Source organism: Microtus pennsylvanicus, chromosome 15, assembly GCF_037038515.1.
Source record: "Microtus pennsylvanicus isolate mMicPen1 chromosome 15, mMicPen1.hap1, whole genome shotgun sequence".
Taxonomy (NCBI): domain Eukaryota; kingdom Metazoa; phylum Chordata; class Mammalia; order Rodentia; family Cricetidae; genus Microtus; species Microtus pennsylvanicus.
In genome coordinates this window covers 25843209-25868380 of record NC_134593.1, presented here as the reverse complement: position 1 = coordinate 25868380, position 25172 = coordinate 25843209, and the positions used below count along the sequence as shown (strand labels likewise).

At 48.5% G+C, this 25172-nt stretch overlaps 1 protein-coding gene across 6 annotated transcripts in view; it reads left to right on the top strand.

Moving 5' to 3' along the window:
• The window catches only part of Ptk2b (protein tyrosine kinase 2 beta), a 121498-nt gene that overhangs the window by 88891 nt on the left and 7435 nt on the right, over nt 1-25172 (top strand). For 4 of the 6 annotated variants that reach the window (XM_075950202.1, XM_075950200.1, XM_075950201.1 and 1 more), the window contains exons 6-24: nt 6328-6390; nt 6582-6636; nt 7048-7188; nt 7446-7520; nt 8055-8156; nt 9069-9186; nt 9613-9652; nt 10041-10087; nt 10916-10966; nt 11372-11469; nt 12621-12705; nt 13026-13126; nt 13370-13485; nt 14463-14563; nt 14728-14817; nt 15585-15789; nt 18230-18338; nt 19901-19966; nt 22165-22290. In XM_075950202.1, coding sequence (XP_075806317.1) covers nt 6328-6390; nt 6582-6636; nt 7048-7188; nt 7446-7520; nt 8055-8156; nt 9069-9186; nt 9613-9652; nt 10041-10087; nt 10916-10966; nt 11372-11469; nt 12621-12705; nt 13026-13126; nt 13370-13485; nt 14463-14563; nt 14728-14817; nt 15585-15789; nt 18230-18338; nt 19901-19966; nt 22165-22290 — 1789 coding nt within the window. The remainder of the gene's footprint in view (nt 1-6327; nt 6391-6581; nt 6637-7047; nt 7189-7445; nt 7521-8054; nt 8157-9068; nt 9187-9612; nt 9653-10040; nt 10088-10915; nt 10967-11371; nt 11470-12620; nt 12706-13025; nt 13127-13369; nt 13486-14462; nt 14564-14727; nt 14818-15584; nt 15790-18229; nt 18339-19900; nt 19967-22164; nt 22291-25172) is intronic. The other 2 variants (XM_075950205.1, XM_075950204.1) reach the window with 1 other exon arrangement.

Genomic DNA, 25172 nt, shown 5'->3' with positions numbered 1-25172 from the left:
AAAACTCAAGGCAGGAGACTGGGGTTATCTGAGCCTCCTTTTCTTAACTCAGTACTGCCCTATTCGCCACGTTCTGAAACGTTCTAAAACATTTTCTAGTTTGGGGTTTCTTCATGTTGTCACTTTTCATTTTTGACACAGGGCCTTATGTAGCTCAGGTCACCTTCAGACTCACTAAGTATCTGAGGACAACCTTGAATTCCTGATCCTCATCCCTCTACTTCCAGAGTGCTGGGATAACAGGGGTATAGTGCACCACCACACCCAGTTCAAAACTCCTCGAGAATACTGTTTAAGTATTTTGTGTACACATCTCTTTCATCACAAATCTCAAATCCCATTCATTCATCCCTCAAGGGCTGTTCCTCCAGGTGACCTTAAGGGACCACCCATACTTGTTCTGGGAGGACAGTCTCTTCAGAGGGTTCGTCTCTTTCATTCCCCTCTTCAGCCTGAGAAAGGCTCCATTTCTAAGTTTTGTTTTTGATTGACACAAGGATTATATGCATTCATCAACATATATAATTTCTTTATGGTCAGAATTCCTCAAGTCCTCTCCTGTTGCATTTGGAATATTAAATCGTTATTAGCTTCAGTCACCCCACTGTGCAGCAGAACACAGAGTGTATTTCTCTTCTCACACTTTAACATTACAAGGTAGTTGGGGATGGGGAGGTAAATGCTTCCATATTTGGGTTCTTTAAACTGCGTGAGTTGGTGCTACCTGCCTATCTGCAGAGGGAATCTTAAAGCAGGTCTAGGAAGCATCTGTTTAAGGAAATGGTCACTCTGACTCCATGATGAGTCAGCCCAAGAGTCTCTCCATCTTGAAGCCTTTTCTAGCCACTTCCCTTGGCTCATGCATTGTCCCACAAGTTAAACTGTGACATCTGTCAAACCCTTCACTTGAGGTTGGCTCTGTGTTCACTGGCAAGGAAAAGCTTCAATGACTTGGTGTCTTAGTTTTTTTGTATGCTTTGCAATCTCAAATCCCATCCCTGGTGACACACCTCATCCAACAAAGCCACAGTTCCTAATCCGTCCCAAACAGTTCCACCAACTGGAGACCATTCAAACATATGAGCCCATGGGGACCATTCTCATTCAAAACCCCACACTCCTCTCCCTGGTCCCCTTAGGCTTGTGGTTACACCACAGTGCAAAATGCGTTTAATCTAACTTCAAAAGTCCCCATAATCTATCACAGTCTCAACACAGTTTTAAAAGTTCAGATTCTTCGGAGACCCAAGGCACTCTGTAACCACATATAACATAAAAAAAGCAATTATATACTTCTGATATATAATGGAACTGAATATACATTACCATTCCAAAAGGAAGGAAAGAGGACACAGTGAGAAAATACTGGATCAAAGCAAGACTAAAAACTAGAAGGGAAAATTCCAAATCCTGTTGCTCTGTGTCTAATGTCAGAGGGCTTAGATGCCTTTACCCCTCTGGATTTGCTGACTACCACATGCTCTCTTGGGTTGTTTCCACTCCCTGTATGTCTCTCTTTCCCTAAGAGAGTCTCATGGCTCTCAAATATCCTACATGTTGTGATCTCCAGAGCAATCCAGGCTTCACTTTCATAGCCTCATGCAGTGGCCTCCATGCAGGAACTCCCATGAGACACACCTGACTTCAGTGGCTTTCCTTAACCATGGAGGAAGATTCCATGGCCGCTTTACACATGTATCCTCCATGACTTTGGATCCAGGATCATGTGACATCACTGCCAAGTTCGACTTCCCATGTGGATAGAGCCTGGCTCCTTGAATCACATTTGCAAAAGATTTTCTTTGTTGTTGCTTTTTAGTAGCAGAAAAGTCCTCTGACCTTTTCTTTTTATGAGTTGGGAGCTGAACTGTAGTGATGAGGCAAGCAGGCTTGCTTTTCATCCCACCCGGCTTCTGCACGGCTAGCTTAACACCCAAAATAACAACACACAAATTGTATTTATTTAAACACTACCTAGCCCATTATCTCCAGTCCCTTATTGGCTAACTATCACATATTGATCTAACCCATTTCTAATATCTGTATTGCCACGTGACTGTGGCTTACCGGCATGAGTCTAACCAGCATCCATCTCGGAGAGGAGAGTCATGGCGTCTGCTTGACTCTGCTTTCTTCCTCCCAGAATTCCCATCTGTCTACTCCACCCACCTAAGGGCTGGCCTATCAAAAGGCCAAGGCAGTTTCTTTATTAACCAATGAAAGTAACACATAGACAGATGACCTTCCTCATCACTGAACTGTGTAGGGTCTTGCTGGAGAGCATCCTTTCTTTATTTTGGTTCATGTCAGGCCTCTTCTTATCTCTTTTAGGACAAGCCTTGTCTCCAACATTAAATTTCCTAGTCCTCTTTTTCTCTTTAAACTATGTGTGTGTGTTTCTTTTTGTCATGCTTGCTCCTTTTCATTGTAGACCAGCATGCAAGTCCTTACTAATAACCATGTGACAGAGTCAATATTAGGCTATCTTGGAATCTCCTCTACCAAGGAGACTAATCCAATACTTTTCAATTTAACCTCAGGCAGATTCCTAGGTCAAGGGAAGAAAGCGGTCTTATTTTTTTGTCAAGCTAACACAAGAGTGGTCTCTAGCTACATCCCCAATATTGTTCTCCTCTGACACCTCTTGTGCTGGTGGTCCTCCCTAGGCCACAATGCTCTCAGCGCTATTGTCTTCCAAGCTCCTACTAGGATGGCCTGGGAAGATTCACTTAAAGCATGAAACTGCTTTCCTAGTTCGAAGTTCTAAAGTCTTCCACATTCCTTTGAAAATAGCATACCTGGGCCTGTCACAACAATACTCCACTCCTGGTACCAACTTAGTTTTTTTTTAATTGCTTCTGTGATGAAACACCATGATCAAGGCAACTTATAAAATAAAGCATTTAATTTGAGTTAACAGTTTCAGAGGGCTTACAGCTAAGTCCATGATGGCAGAATGAAGGAACAGCTGAGAACTCACACATCTTGATCCACAGTCACAAGGCAGATAGAACACTGGGAATGTTGAGAGTCTTTCGAAACCTCAAAGCCTGCCCCCAGTGACGCACCTCCTCCAACAAAACCACACCTCCCAATCCTCCCCAAACAGTTCCACCAACTGGGGGCCAAGTATTCAAACATATGGGCCTATGGGAGCCGTTCTCATTCCAACCACCACAATGGTATTTCGGATAGAACTAAAATCCTCTTTGTTGGTTCCTTGACAGTCAATGTCTGTACCATTAGAACACATCTCTGTGAAGCAAGCCAGTGTGTGCATTATCTCGGGCACACAATCTAGAACAGTCCTGGGAGGGCTTGCTCTGAGGTTTTCTAGGAACGTGATGGGAAGCAGGTAGCACTAACTTGGGAAACTTTTAAAGCCTCCACTATTGACCTTAGAGAACTTAACCACAGGGACACTTAGGTGGAGGGTGGAGTCACCCTGGACAGGCCTGTTATATCTCATAGTTGAAGCTCCTCCTGCTACCCAGTCATCCTGTGATTTCTGAGCCTTCCGACCTGCCCTACATAGGCTCACCCCCTTTCCAGGCACTGCTCTATCCAAACCCAAAGAGAGAAGTGGGGGAGGGAAAGAGCCATGGTTCTTCATTTTCTAAGTGCTCATTTAGGGACACTTAGGGCTGGGTGATTTCTTGTCACAATGAGGTCTCCATGTGTACACGCTGTAGCACACATATCTGGATGCTGTCGGCACCACGTGCAGCAATCAAAAGCACCTCCGGATATAGATAAGTATTTCAGGCTGGGGGAGGGAGGGAATAGTGTCAAGTTGCCCCCATTGAGGGCACTTAGGCCCAGGCAAGGAATTTGTTTGGTTAATTTGTTTGGTTAAGCATATACAACACAACTACAGGTTTTAGTTTAGTTTAGTTTAGTTTAGTTTAGTTTAGTTTAGTTTAGTTTAGTTTTGAGGCAAGGACTCACTGTGTACCCCAGCCTTACCTGGAACACACTCTATGGTCCAGGCTAGCCTCAGACTTTCGATCCTCCTGCTACATGCTAAGATTCCAGGTATAACCTTATTTCTTTGTTTCATTTCCTGGATTCCAGTCATTTGATATGGTTTAAGACTTTCTACCTCTTCTCTCTGTTGGAAGAAGGTAGGATGGAGGTTTATTCCACTGTTGTTAACTAGAATTCAGTGGTATTCCCCAGGCAGTCATGAATTGTCCTGGCCACACTATACTCAGTCAAATGTGCCCCTTCTTGATTGAATAAAAAAAAAAAGAGAGAGTTTTAATTTTCTTCTCTACTCCATTCCACCCTAGGCATTTTAAACATGGCCGGTGTGAGGCTCCTGCCACACTGAGCCTCTCTCACCATGGGCTCGTTCCCCTCACTCTTTTTCAGCCTGTGTCACTTTTATTCTTCTATGTCAAGCAGTGAAAACAAATGCATGTAATGGCCGTGTGTGTGTGTGTGTGTGTGTGTGTGTGTGTGTGTAAGGTGGGAGGGAAGTGTAAATGACCGCTTGGTGAAGTTCATAGAAAAACATTTCCTTCGGATATCTGACATCTAAGAAAGGGGTGGATCTTAGTGTTCATTGCCCCAGGGTATCACTAAGGGGAAGAAATAGGGCAATCCATGAAGTCCATATGTAATGGTGGGCAGACTTCCTCTCAAGACCATGACCTTGGGAGGTTTACATAGCCCCTGGTCTTATGATACGTACTACCTTAATTTTTTCCATGTGAACAAGTAATGCTAATTTACTATGGAATGCTAAGAACATGCAGGAATGGAAAAGAAAAAAGCTCCCTAAAAGTACCTGAAATTCACTTAACCTGGGATGGCCTCAGCAAGAGGCAATTCTATCCAGAAGGTTTTCAATGCATTTGGTTTTCTAAAATTACTGTTAATATTCAAGAGGTAACCATTTCTATGGCTTTATAGTATGTTTGAGAGTATATTCCAAGTTACTGAGTAAGGATTGAGCAACCCATGTTGGACGTTGGGGGTGGGGTGCATTCTCTCCTATGATTCATAGTGTAGTGTTCTTTCTTTAGCCAGGGTGTGGGAATACGTGGGGTCCTGAGTTTTTACACAGCCTTGTTTACGTTTTCCAAGAAACACTGTAGGGTCTGGAGAGATGTCTCAGGAGTTGGGAGTGCTTACTATTCTATCAAAGAACTGAAATTCAGCCCTTTGCGCCCGTACCGAGTCCCCCACGAAGACCTGGAACTCTAGTTCAAAGGCATCTGGCACCCTATTCTGGCCTCCACAGGCAGCAGAGGGCATGCATGCATGCGCCAGCACACACGGAGACACAGATCCTAGATAAATAAAATGGAAGCTAAGCTAGAGCATGTCTATGTCCCCGTGAGCTGGGGCCACTGTTTTGTGTTCCCACAAACCTGTCTGCTTGCAGTGTTAGTGCAGAAGGATCGCCAGGTACCTGTGACCATCTGCACTAAAGGGACCCTGAGGGACTGTAATAGAAGACCAAGAGCAGGGCAGTGTCTACAATAGCTGATGATTGATTACTAGTCACAGTGACCTTGATGGTGTAGGAAGTCCGGTGTACTTGGGGGCACTGTCTATTTCATCTCACATTAAAACCACAATTGCTACAAATAAGCTATTATAATTTATACTATCATATTCCACATTATTGTTTATAGCGTAGTCCTTGTTACCTCATATAGTCATATAGCGTCTATTATGGTATAGATGCATGACTTAAAGATGGGAAATATTTTACAGTACCTGGCAATAGAATTATTATTTTCATTTTTTTCTTGTGAATTCTAAACTTTTATATGTACGACAGTTAATTATCTAGATGGAAATGCAAACATACACACACCCACATTGGGGGATGATGTCCCTGGGCTGAAAGCTGCTGTGGATTATGGCTTTTAGACATTTCCTATATACACATGCATGTGTGTGGTGGGGGTAAGAGGTCAACTTATTGGAGTCAGTTCTCTCCTTCTATCCCGTGTGTCCTCAGGCTTGGTGGCAAGTGCCGTTGCCCTCAGAGCCCAAGGCTTGGTTGTCTCTACTGATGCTGATAGAGCTATTTTCTCTCTTGGTTGTACAACTGTGAAACCCAAGCCCCAAAGCAAAGGCTAGAGCCTCCCAGGAATGAAATTCGCTGGCTTCCTCTCTCCTGACAGTTTCATAAATATCTGGTTTTATTGCTCTTTGAATCTGCCCCCCCACCTCCACCCCTGTGGTCCCGATATCTGGTAGAGAAAGTTGCTTACAGGCCAGCATATGGGCACTGGAGGCCCTACTCAGAGGGCTTCCCTCTCCAGCTACCTGCCTTCTTCTCCAGGCTATCTTTGTCTCTCTCCACAGGAGATTCTTCAAGGACATGCCTCACAATGCGTTGGACAAGAAGTCCAACTTTGAACTCCTGGAGTAAGTTCCATGTTGGGCATGGCCTCCCCCACCCTTCCCCCAGTTTCCTGCTGTCCTGTCCACCTGTCCACCTCTCTAGCCCAGGGCCCTAGGGCCCACTTCCTTAGACGCCAAAGCCTTCTTAACTCCTTTTGGTTGGCCAGAAGTCCAGTGTGTCTGTCAAACGCAGCTTCTGTTTTTCCTTCTTTCAGAAAAGAAGTGGGTTTGGACCTGTTTTTCCCGAAGCAGATGCAGGAAAACTTAAAGGTGAGGGAAGCAGAGGGCAAGGAGCCTGGTAAGCCCTGCTCAGTGTGTGTCCTGGGATAAGAGCCATAGTGAAGGCAGTAGAGAACCAATGGCCTTAGGCTACCAGACATAAGACAGCTGATGTGTGTGTGTGGTAGGCTCTCCAGGAATCAGGATGAGATACACCTGGCTCAAGACTGCCTCGGAGGCTTGATTCATTTTATGACCTGGGTCATAAGATTCCATGTCCCCTGCCTTCCCTCCCAGGGTGAGGGTGAACTTCTGTAGAGACAGTTGTGGGCTTTAGGGAACACATCTGGGGCTTCTGTCATGGTGGGGACCCTGCGAGCTGTGCTGCAGCAACGGGCAGCCTCTCCCTAAGTCCTAAGGCAGGAACCTGAACTGACTCAGCACTGCCCAACCCCTTCCCAGCCGAAGCAGTTCCGGAAGATGATCCAGCAGACCTTCCAGCAGTATGCCTCACTCCGGGAGGAAGAATGCGTCATGAAGTTCTTCAATACCCTGGCAGGCTTTGCTAACATCGACCAAGAGACCTATCGCTGCGAGCTCATTGTAATGGCCTTTTCTTCTTAACCTCACGCTGCCTGACCTCCAAGCCTCTGGGATAGGACTCCGTGGGGCCAATGTTGGGGAGGGAGGAAAGTGGTAGGAAGAGAAAAGTGATGGGAAGAGGTGAACTGTATGGTGGGGTTTAAGATGGAGGGACGGGAGAGATGGCAGTATTGAGTCTACCTTAATATGACTTTCTTAAAGTTTCTGAAAATGGGTAGGTGGCACAGGAAACAGACCCTTTTTTCCTATTATTTCAGCAAGGATGGAACATTACCGTGGACCTGGTCATTGGCCCTAGAGGCATCCGTCAGCTGACAAGTCAAGATACAAAGGTAGAGAGAGGGCCGGAAAGCAAATCTCACCTAGCTCCAGCCCAGAGGTCTTTTCCTCTTCCCTGCCCGCTCTCCAGTCTCCCCATCAGCTCTTCTCCCCCATTCCCCATTGCTCAGGGCAGAGTCTTAATAAGGCCAGGCCCTTGGTGTAGATTTGCTGAGAGGATCTGGGGCTAGCAGCATGTGCCAGATGGTTCATTATTGGCCATGTTGCCGCTGCTGCAGGAAGTGGGGTGAGGAGCAAAGGAAGGCCATTGCCATTCTTGTGGTGCACAAGGCAGAGCCTCTCCCAGGACTCCCTGGGGTCCTGGGTCCAGTTCCGGCTCTACCGCCGACTTGATGCATGAGCATAACAAGAGAACCTCCCTCTTTTCTTCTGCCATCTGAGAGGGACCTTCAAGCCTTATTCTCTCCATCCTCAAAACAGAGTGCCCACTCCCCACCCCTCATCCTTCCTCACCCCCATCCTGACCAGTTCCCTTGGTCAGATCCTGGGGTTGAATGGCCTTCAGTTTCTCCCTGCCTCTTTCACAGCCTACCTGCCTGGCTGAGTTCAAGCAGATCAAGTCCATCAGGTGCCTCCCGTTGGAAGAGGGCCAGGCGGTCTTGCAACTGGGCATCGAGGGCGCCCCCCAGGTGAGCTTCTCTGGGGGACCTGGGAGTTCTGTGGTTGAAATTTATTCAATCTGGCCTCTCTGAGTACAACAGGGACTAGGGGTTCTCTGTTGAAGGGTCTTGTTAAGAAAACTGTACCCTTGCCTGGCAAGATAAAGGCACCTACCACCAAGCCCAATGATTTAAGTTCAATCCCCCGGCCCCAGCCCATATAGTGGAAGGAGAGAAATGACTTGTGTGGCTTTTCCTCTGACCTCCATGTTCACACAGTGACAACTTGGTGGCCTCTCTTCTCCACCGCCTAATAAAGAAGTCAGTATAAACCAAACTAAAACTCTACCCAGTATGCAAACAAGGTTCTATGATAGTGACAAGATTTAAGGAAATAAGAAACTTATGTCTTTATCAGGAAAGTAGTAGAAAAGGCTTTAGGTAGAGGTGAGTGAAAATAAGGAACACAGCAGAAGTTGAACATTTAACAAATTAGCAATGGTTTAGACATCAAGACCCGAGGAGCCTGGGTTTTTTTTGTAGGTAGAAATACAGGAGAGACCTCAGACCACCAAACACTCGTCTCTCTCCATTCACCAGCCTGTGTTGAGCCCCCAATCCTACCCACTTCCCACTTATTAGTTTTTGCCCATACAAACTGAGCACTCCCCAAACACAAGGCATTGTGCCGCCTGCTCAGAGATCAGAAGAAGCGGGACCCAGAACTAGCTTTGCAGCTAAGAGCCCTGGGTAGCTAGCGGGAGGGATGGCCAGTGTGCCCCCTGGTGGCTATCTCTAACAACGCACACACAATACTCCGGAAAGGTGTGGGTGGAATCCCACTGAGGTAGGGTCAGATCCTGTAACCTCTTCTTCCTCCTTGTGGGATGGACTGTAACGGAGGCTCTTCTTTCTCACCCGTGGCTGGCCTCTTCTCCACAGTCCCTGTCCATCAAAACCTCGTCCCTGGCAGAGGCTGAAAACATGGCTGACCTCATAGACGGCTACTGCAGGCTGCAGGGAGAACACAAAGGCTCTCTTATCATGAATGCCAAGAAAGGTAGGTTTCTCTCTGGACATAGAATAGCCCAGCAGAAGACAGCGGAGGGAAGGGCAGGCGTTGGCCCTTAAGCGGAAGCAAAGATTTTGGGAGGGTGGGGAGGTGCTACCGAGTCAGTTCTCTGTGGCCAGCAGCCGGAAGTAACTTCTGGAGGCGCTGCATCAGCCGCTGCTGGCATATAGGAGCCTTGGCTAGCTTATGACTGTTCTGTTCTGCGTGACCCTGATTGGGGACTGCTCAGGAAATGGGCAAGGCTGGAGCATGTGATACTGGCAGGAGGAAGTTTACAAGGAAGGTTCTAGTTCCAGCCCAAGTCGTTTCCTCTACGGTGCTGACGGGCAGCCTTGGAAGCAGCACCCCATCCGCCATCCATTCAGGCCCATACGTCCCTGGTTCCAAGCCTCTCTTCCTCTATTTTTCTCCTAGATGGTGAGAAAAGAAACAGCCTGCCTCAGATCCCCACGTTGTGAGTATGAGAGGGTTGCCAGGGTAGAGACCTAAGCTCAGACCCTAGGCTAGCCCTGAAATAGCGTGGTGAAGCCCCACCTCCCTTGTTCCTGAGAGAACGCTGGAGTCTCGGCACTCCAGTGTGGTGTGTGTTCCTTCTTCATACACAAGCGTGGGGCTAGTCCCTGTTCCACCTGATGCTGTCTTGAGATGTCAGCTTCTGTCTTTCCTTCCACTCTTGCTTTTTGGAGTCCTGGGCTATACTCCCAACTCACTGACAGCCAGGTCGGCTGCTTTTCCAGATCCAGCCAGAGCCGGGTGGGTGGACGGAGGCAGAGTGAGGCTGCCTGAGGGGAATGTTGCAGGGCTCTGAGGTCAACCTGCCCTTTGACCTTCTTCTACTATAGAAACCTGGAGGCTCGGCGGTCCCAGCTCTCAGAGAGTTGTAGCATAGGTAAGCATGCTCTCTGTAACCTTGGCCTCTACCCCTTCCTCATGCTTCCTCCTCGCCTCTGCTTCCTCTCCTGATGTTACCAAGCCTTCTCTGCAAGTCACAGGGAACTACCTTCCCAATCATTTCTCAATGATGGCTCAAAATACCATTAGCAGCTGGCCTCGAACTTAGAGATCCACCCCCCTCTACCTCCCAAGTGTTGGTATGAAAGGCATGAGCCACCACTGCGTAGCAGAATAGTTCCTACCAAAGTACTGTGTTGATCTTGGTCAGCTCTCATGGTACAAACATAATGCAATGACTTAAAACCAGTCATGTATTTCTCTCAGCTTTGGAGGGCTGGCAGGGCTGGCCTCTGTAGATTCTGTCTCGTGGGGTCTCTCTTCTGTGTGTGCCTCCTTGCTGTGTGGTCACATGGTAGAGAGAGCAAACTCTAGCACTTCTTCTTCTAAGAACACTAATTTGTAATAGGAGTCCCCTCCTCATGACATCACCTAACTCTCATCACTTCCCAGAGACCCATGCCAGCCATCGTACCATAGGATAGGGCTGCAGCATATGGATTTGGGAGAGGTGAAAACATCAAGTTAATCATAAGGTCAAAGGGGTAATGCATTACTTGAAACTGGCAAAACAAAGAGTGAGCATGGCTTCAAACTGAGGTGTCTTCCTTGACTCCTGGTACAGGAGCCTGGCCTCTCCTGCATGGCCCACCTTTACTCACTCCTTTGCCTGTCCTGGCTTCCAAGTAGGAGTCATGGCTTAGTTCCTGGCTGTGCTCAGTAAAAACACTGGGCCCATGGGCCGGGCCCCTTTCTGTCGTTACAGAATCAGACATCTATGCAGAGATTCCCGATGAGACGCTGCGAAGGCCAGGAGGTAGGTTCGGGGTTCTTAAAGAGGATGGTTACCCTACCACCACTGTGACCATAGTCGGGGCCCCGGGAGGTGACATCACAAGGACTTCTGGGATGAACCTTCATCCTCATCTGCATGTGCTCTGTCAGGGAAGACCCGAGGGACCCTTGGTTTGAAAGCTGAGATTCTATGCAGATCAGCCTAACGTGGACCTGTGTAGCTCAGTGGGGGCCTTAAAAATGTGAATCCAGGGAGCAGGGAGCAGGGTGATACATATCCCTGGATCTGAGACAATGGGACAATTTAGATGTCATTTTCCAGTCAAGTCCTTAGATCTTTGCTGTTGCACACTCAGGTTCTCCCTGGGGAGGCCAGCTGGACTTAGGATTCTGGGATCCCCCACCCCTATTTTCTCCCTCTATGCAGGTCCACAGTATGGTGTTTCCCGTGAAGATGTGGTTCTTAATCGTATTCTTGGTGAAGGCTTCTTTGGGGAGGTCTATGAAGGGGTCTACACGATTCACGTGAGTCCCAGGCTCTTTCTTGGCATCCCTCATCTGTCTGTCTGAAGGGTGAGAGAGGAACTGGGTGAGAGGTTGAAGGTGACTGACACACAGTGGGTCCTCTTTCACAGCTGACACACAGTGGGTCCTCATTCACAGCTGACGCACGGTGGGTCCTCTTTCACAGCTGACACACAGTGGGTCCTCTTTCACAGCTGACGCACAGTGGGTCCTCATTCACAGCTGACTCACAGTGGGTCCTCATTCACAGCTGACACACAGTGGGTCCTCATTCACAGCTGACGCACGGTGGGTCCTCTTTCACAGCTGACGCACAGTGGGTCCTCTTTCACAGCTGACGCACAGTGGGTCCCCTTTCACAGCTGACGCACAGTGGGTCCTCCTTCACAGCTGACGCACAGTGGGTCCTCATTCACAGCTGACGCACAGTGGGTCCTCTTTCACAGCTGATGCACAGTGGGTCCTCTTTCACCTCTGTCTGATACACAGTGGGGCCTCATCCACATGGCCCAGGACTGTATCTGGAGCACCCAGGGAGTGAAGAGTCATTCCCAAGATTGGGGAGCAGCATCCTAGGGGTGGAAACACAGTGGGCTCTGAGGCTGATGGGAGAATGCAGAAGGGGAAATAGGGTAAGATGCAGTTAGGCCAGGGCCTGCGTGGCTCCAGCAGGACTTGGTGTCCAGGTCACTGAAGCCTGGGTGAGCCTTGCCTATGTGGTTATACTTCGGCAGGCTGGAGAAGGCAGAGCCCAAGAGGAGCAGTATGGTTGAAAGCCAACAGTAAGGACAGAGAAGAAGGCCCTTCTTTCTTCTGAAGGAGCCCCTGTGTGTTCTGTCGTATACCTGCTGGCCTTGGACAGATCACGTGACTGTGTATCCTCATCTGTACACAGGGACTGAGCTTTCTGGTCTCTGAAGCCCTTTCTAGCTCTAACACAGAATGACCCAGAAGGAAGGGAAAGAGGAGTAGCGCTTGAGCAAAGATACAAAAATGGGGTGTGGGGTAAGCAGGGGTGAGGTGCGATGGAAGGGCTACACCATCTGCCTTCCCTAGGGTGGTAGCCAGTGCCGCATCGGTCATGCTGAGGATAGGGAAAGAACACTCACTCTAAACGTGGCAGAGCCCTTGACCATATGCTCCTATTGCAGAAAGGAGAAAAAATTAATGTGGCCGTCAAGACCTGCAAGAAAGACTGCACCCAGGACAACAAGGAGAAGTTCATGAGCGAGGCAGGTAGGCGTCCCCTGGGGAGGGGCCCCTGAGATGCTCCAGCCCTCAAGGATGAGGGGCCCTGGAGGCTGGGAAGAAGAGGGTGTGAACAGTAATGGGAACCCACCTCCCCTCCTGATCATAAGAGAATTTTTGGTGCATACTTTGAAGCTGGGGCAGGAAACTGCCTTTCTCTCGTATGGCAGGGACGGGTGTGTAGCTCAGTGGTAGAACACTTGCCTGGTATACATGAGGCCCTGTTTGATCCTCAGCACCAAGGAAGGAAAACCAAAACACTATCTGTATGACCTTTGACCTGCTCTACCTCCCCTTGCCCCATGCAGTGATCATGAAGAAACTTGACCACCCTCACATCGTGAAGCTCATAGGCATCATTGAAGAGGAGCCCACGTGGATTATCATGGAACTGTATGCTTATGGGGAGGTGAGCTCAGGGGGCGGAGGAGGAACCCCACGTGATAAGTCGAGCAGGGCACGGGAGACATCGTCACAGCTTCCCACCTTCCATATTTAGCTGCTAGGTAGAGGAAATTGCCAAAACATATTGCCATCTTTACCTTTGCCCCCCTAATGGAAAGGAGGGATCAGTGGCTCCTGGCAGCCTGGTGCCTTGGTGCCATGCTGCGGTAGAATGAGTGGTTCTGATGCCAGGTCTCCCTTCCTGCAGCTGGGCCACTACCTGGAGCGAAATAAGAACTCCCTGAAGGTACCCACTCTGGTCCTGTACTCTCTACAAGTGTGCAAAGCCATGGCCTATCTGGAGAGCATCAATTGTGTACACAGGTAGGGACCGTGAGAGACAGTGTGGCCTGTGCCTGCAACCGAGCATACTCTCAGCCCTCAGCATGTGGGTAGTCTCCATGGAACATTTCCTCACCTACCCTAGGGTCCCACCGGAGCTTTGTGTCTTCTGGCGAGGGCCAGGGGATGGCTGCCCTCTTGCCCAGAGCTCCATCTCCTCCCCTTTGCCCACTGGGTGACACATGGCTTAGGAAGAAGGAAGGGGGCTGGAGAAGTGTCTGGAACATCAGAGAGTCTGCCACTCTCCACCCTCGTTCCAGAATCCCCCCACCCCCTCCACCTCCCAGCTGCTTGAACTATGACTATAGTTGGCTCCTCCCGACTCACCACCTGACTTCATTCTTATTCTCTTGATACTGTGAGCCCCCAAGGAGACTCAACACCCCAAGGTGTTCGGCATGCCACCATCAAGGCCTGTGTGATTTTGAGTCTGAGCCTGTGTCAGGCCATGTAGGAGATCCAAACAAACATTCCCTCGTGCCTCCAGTGAGTCCCTTGGAGCATCCACTCGGTACCAGCCTGTGTTCTAGAACATAGGAGAAAGCCATGATCAAGAGAAATAAGAATGTTTCCCTTTGGAAAACTCACATTCCAAAGCAGGAAGGTCAAATGTGAGATGCACATGGCCCGGGGCCGAGGCTGTGTGTTCATAGCGTCATTTCCTTTATTTAGCTGAAGTTGGGTGTTTTAAAAAACCATCTTTTCTGTAGCAGAAGCAGCAGGAAGTGGCATGGCCTGTGAGAAGCAAGTGGGGCCTTTGGGGTTGATAGTGACTCTAAAGTGGCCGGTGTCAACAGGCACTCCTCAAGTAGAGCCAGACGCCTAGGAGTTTCAGGAGTTATGTTTCCCTTCCTGTCTGAAACCTGCTGAGATGTTCCTTCCGGCAGATGCCTGGTTCTCCTCACTTGTACCAGGGTCCCAAGGCAGTGCCTCATGCTAATCTTCAATCCTTCTTTCAGGGACATTGCTGTCCGGAACATCCTGGTGGCCTCCCCTGAGTGTGTGAAGCTGGGGGACTTTGGGCTCTCCCGGTACATCGAGGATGAGGACTATTACAAAGGTGAGAGCTTCCCAGGTACCAGGATGGTTCGTAGAATTCAGAATCCCAGAGCAAGGAAGCCTGAGGTTCAGGCAGCCTAGGCTAGTGGTCTCGGGAGAGCAGGAATGCAATTTCAGATCTTTTGTCCTTAAGTAATTCCTGCAAACCTTTTTGTCCATGCAAAGCCTCTGTGACCCGTCTCCCCATCAAATGGATGTCCCCCGAGTCCATCAACTTCCGCCGCTTCACCACCGCCAGTGACGTCTGGATGTTCGGTGAGTGGTGATTCGAGGGGGACCCAGAAAAGTAATGATTCTCCTGTCTGTGACCTGGGCAGGAGGACAGCACAGGGAACGAAGGTCTTGCACATGTCCCTCAGGTCCTAGAGGCACTGAGAAGTCCCAAAGGTAGAGTGTCAGTAGAGAGCAGAAGAGACAGGGCTGAGGCCTGGTTGAGCCAAACTGGGCTTATCTCCCTTGTAAACACATGTGGCAAGCAAGTACTACACCTGCCATGCCTAAGGACTATGTGGGAAAGGCTTCGAGGGATATTCAAAGAAAACTGGCTAGTTTCTTCTGATGAAGATGTCCAAGGAGAGAGAAGGCCCTGCTGGGTCTGATGGACACAGTGCACTGTATAAGATCCACTGTCCCTGCCGCTGTTTCTGGGACACTCATTGTCCTTCCCATCTTCCCCCTGAGGAAATTAAGACTCAGCTGAGTCGGGGGTGTGCCCAAGATCACACAGGCAACACGAGTCTGTACTAAGTTTATAACTTCACTATGAGAAAGTTCTGACAATCCAGATATACCCTCCTCTGGATCCCCAGAACCCTAGTAACTCCATGGGGAAGGTTCTTGGGAGTAGACCATGGTTCATTTACTACAAGTATAGGCTATGGATGTCTGGGGTGGATCATTGCGGTGGACAAGCCCTCAGAGGAGAATGCTTCTCCTCCAGCGGGGACCAATCGCAATGGCTGCAGTTATCCCTGGGGAGGGCAAGCTGACCCCTTTCCTGAGCCGTCCCCCTCTGCTCTCAGCTGTATGTATGTGGGAGATCCTCAGCTTTGGGAAGCAGCCTTTCTTCTGGCTTGAAAACAAGGATGTCATCGGGGTGCTGGAGAAAGGGGACAGGCTGCCCAAGCCCGACCTCTGTCCACCTGTCCTTTACACGCTCATGACCCGCTGCTGGGACTATGACCCCAGCGACCGGCCCCGCTTCACGGAGCTCGTGTGCAGTCTCAGGTGAGCATAGGATGTGGAGCTATGGGTGGAGGCTGAGGCTTTCTGCCCTTCAACGTTACATGGGGCTGTGGCCTCTAGCCTTGTGCAGTGGGCGCCCTTGTTCCCCCTTGTCAGCCAGGAGAATTCAGGTTAAAGCTGGTGACTTGACCCCCTAGTGGTGACAGGTAGAATGGAACTTATACTAGAATGCCCTCCTGATCACTGCAGGGTAGGTGCCCTCTTAATAGAAGTGTGGTGGGTACCAGAAAGTGTTGGAGGACAGAAAGTTGAGATCAAGTTCACTGCCCCATGCAAGCTCAGAGATGAGGCCAGCGTGGGGAAGCCTTGCTCACTCAGGTCCCTCATGGAGCAGACTGCTCGTGACCATGACCTTTCTTGCTCTCCTCTCCACTCCATATTCCTTCCCAGTCATGAGAGAGAGGGGTGCTTTTGACCTGTTATTAAGACTGTGCCCCAGGAGTTGCCTGCCTGTTTTGTTTGGGCATCAGTGGCCTAAGGCTTGGCTTCTTCTCAGTGTCCAGCTGCTGTTTCTCCAGTGCCAGGGGGTCCCTAGTGGGGGGATGTCATCTATCTTGGGGGTTCAGGGTTTCCCTCTTCTTAGAGGTTCAGGGTTCCTGCCTGCAACTCATAAGTGGCCCAACTTGTTTTGGTTTCCTTTAGGGTGGGGATCAGCACACTTCCGTTAAGGACCCAGATAGTAAATATTTGGGACTTTGCAGTCTGTGAAAGTCTCTGGTTGCAACCACTTGTCTCTACCATTGCAGTCAGGAGCACTGCTCGAGGAAGAAGCTGGCTGTCTCTGATAAAATTATGTCTGCATACGCCCAAACTTGGCAATACTTTTACACGTCATAAATTTTACAAAATTCAATCATGAAAAAACATGGTGGCCATTATTAATTTGAGACCATGCAAAAAATAGGTAGGAGGGCAGGCTTAGCTTGTGGCCACTATTTGCTGACCTTTGTCATAGGGAAGCTTGATTAATGATCTTAGATAATGTAGCAAACATTGTGTGTGTGTGTGTGTGTGTGTGTGTGTGTGTATGAGTGAGTGTGTATGAGTGAGTGTGTATGAGTGAGTGTGTATTGGGTTCAAGCCCAGTGTTTGGCGAATGTTATGCAAGAATTCTACCACTGAACTACACTCCCAACTCAGATGATTTTATCTGAGGGTAAGAAAATAAGTGACAGGCAAGACAAGGCAGCACGTGCTTATAATCCCAACACTTGTAAGGTATAAACAGTAGGGTCAAGATCACTCTCAGCACAAATATTTTTATTTAAAAGTCTGATGGGAGGCCGAAGGGAGAGACTTAAGAATGCCCAGGTAAGAATGAGCCTGCATTTGTTTGTGCCACGAAGTCTCTAACATGATCTGTGAAACTGTAATCTTAGAACACCTATCTGCTGCCTCCTCCCTCCATGATGCTCCTGAATAGTTCTGCACCAGCTGTGGGTCCTTCCCAAGGAAGACTTAGAAAGCCAAATTAATTGAAAGATATAATCTGAAAAGACAGAAGGTCTGGGGTGGGAAAAGGTGGGGTCTTGAGAACCACAGAGAGTCTTGGTCATTGCCTGTCTCCGGGTAGACACTCACTCCCACTCCTTGAAGAGACTCAGAGCCTAGAAGAGCTCAGATGCCTCCGTCAGGCACAGCATGGTGGACCTTCCTCCAGCTTTGAAAAGGGTCCAATTAGCACTCCCCAGTCTTGTGTCAAGCTTTGAGAGCCTTGCACAAAATATTAGTGAATTTACAGAATCATTTGATGGATAAAGTACATAGTAGGCTATGGACACATATGGACACAGTGTGTGTGTGTGTGTGTGTGTGTGTGTGTGTGTGTGTGTGTGTGTGTGTAAATCTGAAGGCACATACCACATGGTATACATTTGACAATATGTAATACTTAGTGTTCCTTTGAGCACATGGACTTGAAGATCATGCAGTGATTCTAAGGGTCTCTGGGATGAGAAGCACTTCACTATGAGAGAAAGGCAGGATTTCATGATAGCTGAGAGGACTGCAGCCCCAGAGTGTGCTACAGAGGGAGACGGGGAGTATCTAATAGCATGGTGAATCCAGGCCCGGGTCACAAATTCAGATGGGACGTTGGAAATATCCACAGAGCTTGTTGCCAATAGCAGATGCAGGAAGGCTGGAGGTGGGGAAGGTTGCTCTGTGGCCAGCTTCTACCACCTGTTGGGCTGGCTCTGTAAGGATTTCTATCCATTGTCTATTCGCATGATCCCCTCAAACCTTGGTGCAAGGGTAAACTCAAGATCCATATCCTAATCTCTCTCAGAGAGGTCTCCCAAGTCTTCTCAGTGGGGAACATGTAGGTGGAAGTGGGATCTGGTAGCTCTCATTTAAGCCTCTACTGGCTTCAGTGTGTCCCCTTTGACCCTGTTTCTCTCTGTCTGCCTGGACTCCTTGACAGTGACATTTATCAGATGGAGAAGGACATTGCCATAGAGCAGGAAAGAAATGCTCGCTATAGACCCCCCAAAATATTGGAGCCCACTGCCTTTCAAGAACCCCCACCCAAGGTAAGTCAAGCCTGGGTCTTGTTAGTCCTGCGGCCACAGCAGAGCCCTTTGTGGCCCAACTGCCCTTTCCTAACACAAGGAGCTGGCTTTTCTATACTCCTCTTTCAGCTCTGGACCCAACCACCAACCATCCACAGGTGTCCCAGCAAGAGAGAGCTGAGTCAAGCACACAGCCCATGGGGAAGCTGAATCAAGAGCTATCCTTAACCATTTTTTAAAATGTTTTCTTTATTATTATGTATACAGTATTCTGCCTGCAAGCATGCCTTCAGGCCAGAAGAGGGCACCAGATCTCATTACAGATGGTTGTGAGCCACCATGTGGTTGCTGGGAATTGAACTCAGGACCTTTCGAAGAGAAGGCAGTGCTCTTAACCACTGAGCCATCTCTCCAGCCCTCAAGAGCTGTCCTTTAGAGCTCCCTGTGGAAGCCTGTGTGCTTCTGGGGTGGCAGATCAAGAGCCCATTATAACAAGGAAGGGGAATGCGCTGAGCTCCTGAGGTACAGGCTCTATGTCCAAGCCTGTAGTGATAGCCTGGACTCAGGATCCGGGACCCTACCAGCCACCACCAGATGCTTGGATTTCCAGAAACCAATCCTGTATTAGCTAGAGCTGACAAAGCAGAATGCCACAGGCAGAATGATTTGAACAACACACATCCCTCCCTCCCAGTATCAGGGACTTGGAAGTCCACAGCCTTAGTCTCTGGGGAGGGTCTGTGGTTGCTGTTTTCCTCATCACTGTGGTGAGGCACCCAGTGAAAATAGCCTAAAGAAGGAAGGGATTATTTTGACTTTACATTTGAGATTAGAGTCTATCATAGTAGGGAAGGCATGGCAGTCTGAGGTCACATGACAGTTGCTATCAGGCAGCAGAGAGGTGGATGCTGCCTCTGAGGTAACTTTGCCTTTTTATGTGGTCCAAGATCCCAGCCCACAGAATGATGTCCCTATGTCTAGAGTGAATCTTCTCTCAGTTAATTTAATATAGAACTCCCCCTCCCCCAGAAGACATACCCAGAGTCTTGTCTTTTGGGGGATTCTGGACCTGTCAAATTGACCATCAATATTAACAGTCACGGGGTCCCTTCCTAGCTCTCAGATGGTTCTTGCCATAGCCTCACTTGTCAGGGAAGATGAGAGAAAATGAGAAGGACTCTCATAGTCTCTAGTACATGAATCCCATCATGGGCTGACCTCACCCAAACCTACTCCTCCCTCAAAGACAGCGCCTTATAACACTGTCACACTGGGAGGTAAGATGCCAGTATACAAACAGGCGCAGTTGGGAATGGGCGCAAAGGATGAGTCCGTATCAACACCCAGTCTGGTTCAAGGCCCTTTCTCGTAGTCTCTCCTGCATGTGCTGTCCTCTTTCCTGCCTACCACTAGCCAAGTAACTAATGCTCAGTGTATGGCTGCAAAGTGAATCCAAGGGTAGTTCTCTCCTCATCTTTCCGAGGTAAACAGAGAGAGCTGCCTCGGGCCTGATGGTTGCTTTGCTGTATCCTTTTGGCTGAAGCTGAGAGTCAGACTGACTTCGCCCTGTGTTCTCTTTCTAGCCTAGCCGGCCCAAGTATAGACCCCCTCCGCAGACCAACCTGCTTGCTCCTAAGCTGCAGTTCCAGGTAAATGTGTAACTAGACGGTGGGGAGCTTTGCACCCCACCCTCCTCAAGGTCCTTCCTGAAACCCCATGCCTACACCTTTGGGGTGCAGCAGCAAACACCTGCTTAGGGGATGGAGATGCCTGGGTTGGCTCTTTCTTGGTAGCCAAGAAAGAATTTCAACTGATATCAAAAGAACAGAAATTCAGTTCTTCCAGAAGTTCTGCCTGCAGCCCAGTCCAGCCATCTGCAGTGTCTGCTGCTTCCTGTGCCTGCCTGCAGCTGCCTTCCTGTGTCCCTGGCTTCCCTGACCTCTTACCCTGAACAGAGCCTTCTGAGAAGGAATTCCAGGGTGCTGGGAATGGATGACGTCCCGTAAACTTGAGTGTCTCCCAAGATTCTGTGCAGAGGCTCTGGACAGGACCTAGGTGGCCAGTGAAAAGAGAGCGGGGGCCCATCTAAGCTGTCTGCATTCATCATTGCCAGCCTTGAATATGCCCAAGGCTGTAGCGTGTAACTCATGTACCCCTGCCCTGTGTCACTCTCTTGCATCTGGGTGAGATACGGCACAGCCTCCTGCCTTTCCTGTCCCTACCTTCCCTAGCATAGAGTTGTGGCTTCAAAACAGAGCATCCCAAGGAACAAGTATCAATATTAGCTTGGCTGATGCTCCACACAGGAGGAGTGAGCCCCCAACCATGCTTTCCTTGTCAGGGAGATGGCCCTGGGTTAAAAACAAGCCCAACCGAGAATGGACATGTTTTGTAGGAGGTGACAACATGCCATATATATATATATATATATATATATATATATATATATATATATATATATATATATATATATATATGAGCTGGTGAGATGGTTCAGAGGGTAAAGGCACTGCTGCCAAACCTGATGACCTGAGTTTGGTCCCCAGAACCAACATGGTGGAGAAATCCAATGTCCAGAATTGTCCTCTGACCTCCACAATCATTATATGGTACACATGTGATTGCACACATGCGCGTGCGCGCACACACACACACACACACACAAAGTATTAAGAAAACATTTAAAGCAATTATTGTTATACTGGAGTGGTGGCTTTGTGGTTAAAGCACTTGCTGGGGAAGGCATGAGGGTTGGAGTCTGAAGCCTCAGAGCCTGCGTAAATGTCAGGTGAACATGGCTGTCTGTAATTCCAGTCTTAGAAGGCAGAGATGCGGAATTCCCAGAGCAAACTGGAGGGTTTTGAGATAAGCTCTGAGTTTGACCAAGAGACCATGCCTCAGTGAATAAGGTGGAATAGTGATTAAGGATGATTCCTGACCTCAATCCAGGGCCTCCATGCATAATTCAAATATATGAGCACATGCATATACAAATAATATGCAAGTGCACACAATTCAAACACAATAAGTTTTTAACCAAAATAATTATAATTATACCCCAGACACACAAAAAGAGGACATGTTCACACACACACACACACACACACACACACACACACACACACACACTTCTGGGTTTTGACCCTGTGGGTTCAACCAACCGATAATGGAAAATGTGAAAAAAAAAAGAAAAGAATAAAGCCCATATCTGCATGAAATAGGTACAGATTTTTCTTGTCATTGTTCCCTAAACACTATGCCATTCACATAGCCTTTCTATAGGATTAAATATCATAAATAATCTAGAGTGCTCTACAATACATCGGAGGACAGCTGTAGATAGACAAATACAACGCCATTATACTAAGGGATTCCATATCTATGGTACATCCTGGAACCACACATCCCTAGGACACTGAGGGCTAACCACGTGTGTGTGTGTGTGTGTGTGTGTGTGTGTGTGTGTGCGCGCGCGCGCACACGCACGTGTGCATTCATTTATCTACAGACTTATCATAACCTATGTCACAACTATGAAACAAACCCTTTGCAAAGGGTCCTGAGGCCACACCCCTGGTTTCAGAAGATGAGTTGGCTGTGAGCATCCTCCCGTGTGAAGAGCACTGTGCTGGGGGAGTGTCTGGCAGATGAGAGGCCACATTGCTCTGCCACACCTCTTCATCAGGGCCAGGAAAATAGCACACCCCATCCTTATCCTCCGCCGTAGAGCAAGTCTTCCTTCCCATGGTTCACGTTCGTCCTTTTTTGTGCTCCTGTTCGTAGCAGCTAATTGTCTACCCTCTTGCCTTGTTCCTGTGCCTTGTGCTTCTTTGCTTCTCATGAATAGGTCCCTGAGGGTCTGTGTGCCAGCTCTCCTACACTTACCAGCCCTATGGAGTACCCATCTCCTGTAAACTCGCTGCACACCCCACCTCTCCACCGGCACAATGTCTTCAAGCGCCACAGCATGCGGGTAAGAAGGACTCTGCATGCTGGGTGTCGGTCTCGCCAAGGAGGCTGCTGGAGGGAGGTGGCTTGGGAAGCGCTCTGTGTTTCCATGTGCCAGGCAGACTCCAGAGGGCTTCTGTGGCCCCCTTCCCTTTGCAAATACATCAGCCAGACAGGACCTGCTCTTGTGCATACTGCTGCTGCGGCCAATGATGGCAGACTGTCTCTCTTTCCTGAGTCCCAGGAATCAGGTATTCCAGGCAGTGGGCAGAGCATAGCAGGGCCTGGGGCTGCTGTGGAATAAAAGGATCCTGGGGGTTGCCCCCTAGGCTGCATTCCTGACTGATTACTTTGGTTGCAAAATCTATCCCTGGGGGAAAGAGTTCCTGGAGGTGGCTTTCCCTGCTGCCTCTGTGAATGGTACTTGTGGGTGTGAAGGGTAGAGGCTGGTGTGGAGACAGGCTCACGAGTCCACTCCCTGCAGCCTCTGTCTCTTCAGTGACTGCTGAGGACCTGAAGGCTTCATGGACCAGATGGTCCGGTCTTCCATGCAGAGCATCTTTGCCTGCGAGCGGATGTCCACCCCCACCAGCCATCTCCCTTGTGGGTCAGTTGCTGTGAGCACCTGATATATTTTACTAAGTTATGAAACAAACTGAAACACCATTTTAGCTTTTTCTCTATATGTATGTACATTTCTGACTCAAGAGACACAACTCTAACACTCTATGTGGGAAAAAAATGTATGTTTATTCCAATACCTTTGAGAAACATAGGCGATTATGTTGATATGCTTCTGGGCTGTTATTCTTAATTTAGTGGAAATTTGAAATGGGCATAATTTAGAATTCCAGGCAGTAAGATCTGTTATGAAATCAAAGTTCCCCAAACTCACTCTATTTTTCTCTCTTACATTAAGTTAACCAATTTTTGACTTCATATGTTCTTAATCATAATTAACCCGCAGTTTTGAGAATGTGTTATAATTTAGGCAATGTTCACCGCACCCCCCTCCACCCTGGACCCTTTATTTATAGTTAATTAAGTTTTGGAAGCTTTGTTTAAAGTGGCGTTCTTTTGGAAAGAGGCTATTCAGTGCCTTTGAGGGGCAGCACGGCCTTTGTCTGACTGTGATTTCGCTGCCAGGACTTTGTTCAGTTCCATAAAGGCAGCCTGTGCAGCCTTCTGTGGCAGGGGATTAGAAGTGGTTGTCCTACGGGAGCTCTGCCTGAAAGAGCATGATGAAAATTTCTTTAAATACGTTAAAGAAAAGAAGTTAAAAGTCTAAACGCCATTTTATGGTATAGATGAGAATGGATCTTTCTAGCGGCTTGCTGACAAGAGATGACAGGTTTCCCATTGGACTCCCAAAAGCATCTAACAAAGATTCGGAGATGGAAAAAAAATGATTTCCTCTATAGCACGGCTCATCTGGGAGTCTGTGGCACCTCACATGGGGATGACAGTAGCCATCTCCTTCCCTGAGGATATTGCAATTCAGTAATGAAGTTCAGAAGGGTGGACCAGCGTGCTGTCCTGGGTGCTGAAGGAAGAACCGGGAGGCTTTGCCTTCCAGGCCCAGGTGCAAACTCACCTGTATTGCTCCCAGGGAAGCTTTGGACAGGGAAAAACTGGAATGCAGGGGATGAACAAAAAAACAGCAAGACCGTGGAAAAAAGTTATGTGGGGGGGAGCACTGTTTTGCTAGAACAAGGAAGGTTTTATGTGGAGGTGTAAATGAGGCAGGAAGGATGAGGCATAAGCAAATTACAGAGAAGAACTCGTGAACACTATTCTGTAGCCCAAGTTCCTGATTCCTTCCAAGAAGTGTAGGTGTGTGTCGCCTAGGAAGAGTACCCAGAATGCATTTCCACCAAACTGCAGCGTAAAGAGGTTCGAGGTTGCTATTATTAGAAGTATTGGAGCTGGGGAGATGGCTCCGGGGATAAGGCACTTGCCATGTTAGCCTGAGGACCAGCGTTTGGAGCCTTAAACTCAAATGCTGGGCGGATGTGGCGGCCCCCCTGTCATTCTGGCTCTAAGAACACAGAGCATCCCAGGAACTAGGCGGCTTGGTAGACTAGTCCATCCCCATGAGCTCTTGGTACAGCAGAGAGAGAGAGAGAGAGAGAGAGAGAGAGAGAGAGAGAGAGAGAGAGAGAGAGAGAGAGTGCCATGACTCAAGGATATGAAGAACAACAGGAAGGTGGGCATCTCCACCTCCAGCCTCCACGCATGTGTGCTCCTGTAACACACTCCTAGCATGCATACAGACATGTATGCACATACTTACACAGATTAAGGATAAAGCAAACAGGTTCTCCATTTACCCTGTTCTATGTCATTATAAGGCATCACAACAAGCTTTTCAGCGTGTGTTTGCTAAAACCTTTGCTAAGGTCAACTCCGGGGCGTACAGCACATATGCCCAATGGGAATCTCTTAAGACCTGTAAGATTATATGTAGATTTGGACTCCAGCAACTCACCCTATCATCATTTAATCTCATTCAGTCTATGTATCTAACCCTGTATTTAGAACTTTTAACACTTAAGCCCCACTATTTATTAAAAACCTGAGGTAGCTATAGACCCTAACAGTCACCCACATTGGATTTAGCTGGAGACATTTTTAACTTTACTTTTACCAGGCAGTTGTGGTGCATGTCTTTGATTCCAGCACTCAGGAGGCAGAGGCAGGTGGATCTCTGTGAGTTTGAGGTCAGCCTAGTCTACAGAGCGAGTTCCAGGACAGCCGGGGATACACAGAGAAATCGTGTCTCGAAAGCAAAACAAAAAGTGTTTGCCTTCATTAGAGTCTGTTTTCTTTTCCTATAACAAAATACCTGAGGCTGGAACGTCACACAGAAAAAAGGTTTATTTAGCTCAGTTTTGGAGTGCTAAGAAC